Source organism: Austrofundulus limnaeus, unplaced genomic scaffold (assembly GCF_001266775.1).
Source record: "Austrofundulus limnaeus strain Quisiro unplaced genomic scaffold, Austrofundulus_limnaeus-1.0 Scaffold38, whole genome shotgun sequence".
Taxonomy (NCBI): domain Eukaryota; kingdom Metazoa; phylum Chordata; class Actinopteri; order Cyprinodontiformes; family Rivulidae; genus Austrofundulus; species Austrofundulus limnaeus.
Genome location: NW_013952440.1, coordinates 2,717,214 through 2,720,465, shown reverse-complemented (window position 1 = coordinate 2,720,465; position 3,252 = coordinate 2,717,214). Strand labels below are relative to the sequence as shown.

General features: G+C 35.9%; 1 protein-coding gene across 1 annotated transcript in view; it reads right to left on the bottom strand.

Moving 5' to 3' along the window:
* baiap2l2a (BAR/IMD domain containing adaptor protein 2 like 2a) overlaps nt 1–3,252 on the bottom strand; it is a 19,143-nt gene that overhangs the window by 11,693 nt on the left and 4,198 nt on the right. Inside the window, exons 4-7 of the mRNA XM_014006950.1 lie at nt 1,837–1,898; nt 1,654–1,725; nt 1,039–1,119; nt 794–925 (exon numbers count right to left, since the gene is read on the bottom strand). Coding sequence (XP_013862404.1) covers nt 794–925; nt 1,039–1,119; nt 1,654–1,725; nt 1,837–1,898 — 347 coding nt within the window. The remainder of the gene's footprint in view (nt 1–793; nt 926–1,038; nt 1,120–1,653; nt 1,726–1,836; nt 1,899–3,252) is intronic.

The following is a 3,252-nucleotide window of genomic DNA, read 5'->3' as shown; positions in this document are numbered from 1 at the left end:
GCATTCGCTGCTGTTAAAGTCTAATAAAGGTGAATTGTTCAGCACCGCTCACATTCTTTGACTTTTTTGCCAATACAGATTATTAATTTATTATTTCTACATAAGCAAAGAACCAAGGATTGACTTTTTATAAAGTTAACTTGAAAAAATTAAGTAGAATTTAAAGCCATAACGTGTGTAGCAGGAACATAATTACATTGTATTTATATTACACAATACCATGAAATAATACAGACAATTTTAAAAAGTTAGAGTTAAACTTTTAAATATTGTTGCTGCAACTTATAAGGAAATATGTTGACTTTATACACTGATAATATGGTAACAGTAGTATATACTGTACATTCAACATAATCTTTTAAGTAATTTTATATAAAAAATAAAGTAAGATAACAATAACAATACTTTGATTTAACAAGAATTAATTTCTTGAGGGACAGATGTACAATAAAATCAAATAAAGGAACTTTTTTTCAGTGTACGTTAACGGTATAGATGATACAAATATTGTGAACTGAGCACTGCAGGGATTTGGGTATCTACACTCAAAAAAAGATGTACTGGATTTACTTAATCCAGTTATTTCAACAATTTGAATGTAAATTGTTGGTATAACTTGGACATATCACCCACCCCTTTATTTGTTGTTGAGTTCAAATGTTGAAAACTTTCTTTAAAGAAAGACGAGGGGAAAAACTGTCTTGATCTGTGTGACACTTTCAGCCCATAAACCAAAAGCAACCTGGAAAATACTGAATAACTGCCGTAATGCAGGTCAAAATACCGAGTATACCTTATTCATAAGGTGGGCTACGGACTGGATCAGGTCACAGTGTTTCTCAGCCAGGAAGCGGTACCTCCTCTCTTCCTCATCCAAAGCCTCCTGGTGGCACTCCCTGAGGAACTGCATGTACTCCCTGCTGTCCTGAGGACACACGTGCAGAATACTGAGCAAGGACATAAACATCACATGTTCAGCTGTGCTAACCCTCCAGGATAAAGAAATAAAAAATTGCTTGGGGAGAAAACCACGCTGACCTGGCCGGTTCCTCTTCTCCTCTGCCTGTCCATAGCTGCTGCCTGGTTGTGAACCGCCATCTCATATTTCACCCTGCTGTCCTGTGTGACAGTTCACAACACATCTATGTGAATTTATCCCCATACAGAGAACCTTTTAATTGTGTATTTTAAACACATGAAAAGTCATGTTGTGACAAAAATAAATCAGATTATTTATTCCAGAATATCTTAACGCTGGGTCTTTTATAGATATTACATCATGTGGGTGTAATTCTATTGAGAAAATTATATTCTACACGTTCCAAAAACTAACCAGCTGAATGAACAAAAAGCAGTTGGAAAAAGTTTCCCTTTGTCGTTAAAAAAACCCAACACAAAACACAATCTGGCTGGTTCTAGCTTGTTTTAATAGGGCCAAGTTTGTGTTTTTTTAAATATTTTTTTCCATACTTTATTCCTAAACTATTTTATTCCAACTCGCAAAGCCAGTTGTGTTTGCTCAAAGCTCAACTCATTTCAGTTACAGTTTTAAAGTCCCTCAAATGTCCAAACTTTTGTGTTAATGTGAAAAAATGGTTAAATATGTCAATCAAAAGCATGGTTCTGTTTATCTCCAGCTTGGTCCTCACTCACTGAGATGTAATTTCTATCCAGTCGAATGTTGCTGTCCATCACCTGCAGGACGTCCGTACTGAACCTGCGGACCTACAACCAGAGATACAGAGGCATATTTCTGTGAACAAACAAGGAAATAAAACACTTTTTATGTCATTTTTTTTATGATAGAGTGATGGGATTAGTGCCGGTGGAACTCACCACTCCCTCCAGCTCTGAGGTGAGTTTCTGTTGGTTCTTCGATATCTGAATGAGGACATCTCCTTCAAAAAAAAAAAAAAAAAAACCAGATTCCTTCATCAAATATAAACTTGTGATGTTAAAATGAAAACTCACGCTTGTCGCTGTAAAAATCAGTAAACTTTACTTAGTGCTCAGAGTACGTGTTGGTGATGACTCTCAGCCACAAGCACACCAAATTCTACCTCAGTGTCTGTCAAATTAACTAGGTTATAACTATATGTGTGTATTGTGTTCACTAAGGTTATTACTATAAGGTGAATTGAATAGAGGTGCTATCAAGTGAGATTTCTCAGTTGTAGAGAGCAGCCATATTGTTCAGGGCAACTGAACAGACAGCACTGTCAGCTGGTAACTATAACGTTAAATTTAGCAGCACATCAATAAAATTCAGTTTGCTACTGACAACCACTATATTGATTTGATAGAAATGTTTGTCAGTGTCAGTATATACGATCACATCAGGTAAAAACATGTTGCCAAGGTACACACGTCTGCAATGAATGATGTTTCTAACAGGCAGAAGCTAACCATTGAAAACGAGGCCCCCACTCGTTATTCATCCCCACTCACCATAAACTATAAACCAATGAAAAACTAATATTTTTACGTAATTCAATGCAGAAATATAGCCATGACGAATAGTTTACATTGACAGCCTGCCCCTCTCATTGTGGTGTCACGCTTCTGTTACAGTGAAGCGTATGTGATACCTCCAGTCAACATAACGCATTGAGTTCTTATCTGTGGTAGCCATCTTAAATTAAATCAATCGTGTGCAACTGTACAGCCAATGCATGTTTCTTTATTTTAAAAGATTCATTCAAATCTCTCCACCAGTTTATTACATTTTACTTATTAATTTTTCCTTTATTTAACCAAACAAATCTCATAGAGATCACAACTCTCTTTTGCATTGTTGCCCAAATCAAATTCTGGAAGTGGTCATTCAACTAGATCTGTTACAAAAGGACAACTGATTTTACCAACTTTTAAAAACTGTTATGGCCAGAGGTCTTTCTTCTATGTTTATACTAAAGCATGGAATGACGTTCCTCAAAACATAAAGTCCATTTCAAAACTACAGCCCTTTAAGAAGAATCCTGTCTGCCATCTGCTGGACAATTTTTGTTGTGCTCATATTTAGACGTCCTATTTTGCAAATGCTGCCTTCCTGAAATTTGGAATGCTTGTTTGTCTTTGTGTCTATGGTGTATAATGATGTGATTGTGATGCTGTAATTCTGAGTGTTTTATGTGCTGCAGAACAGGAACCTGCTGTAAAACAGCAATTATGCTGAGTCAGGCTTGATTTTTAATAAGCTTTTCCTGTTAAATAAATCAATCAAATCAAAATCAACAAATATTCCTGTAGGTG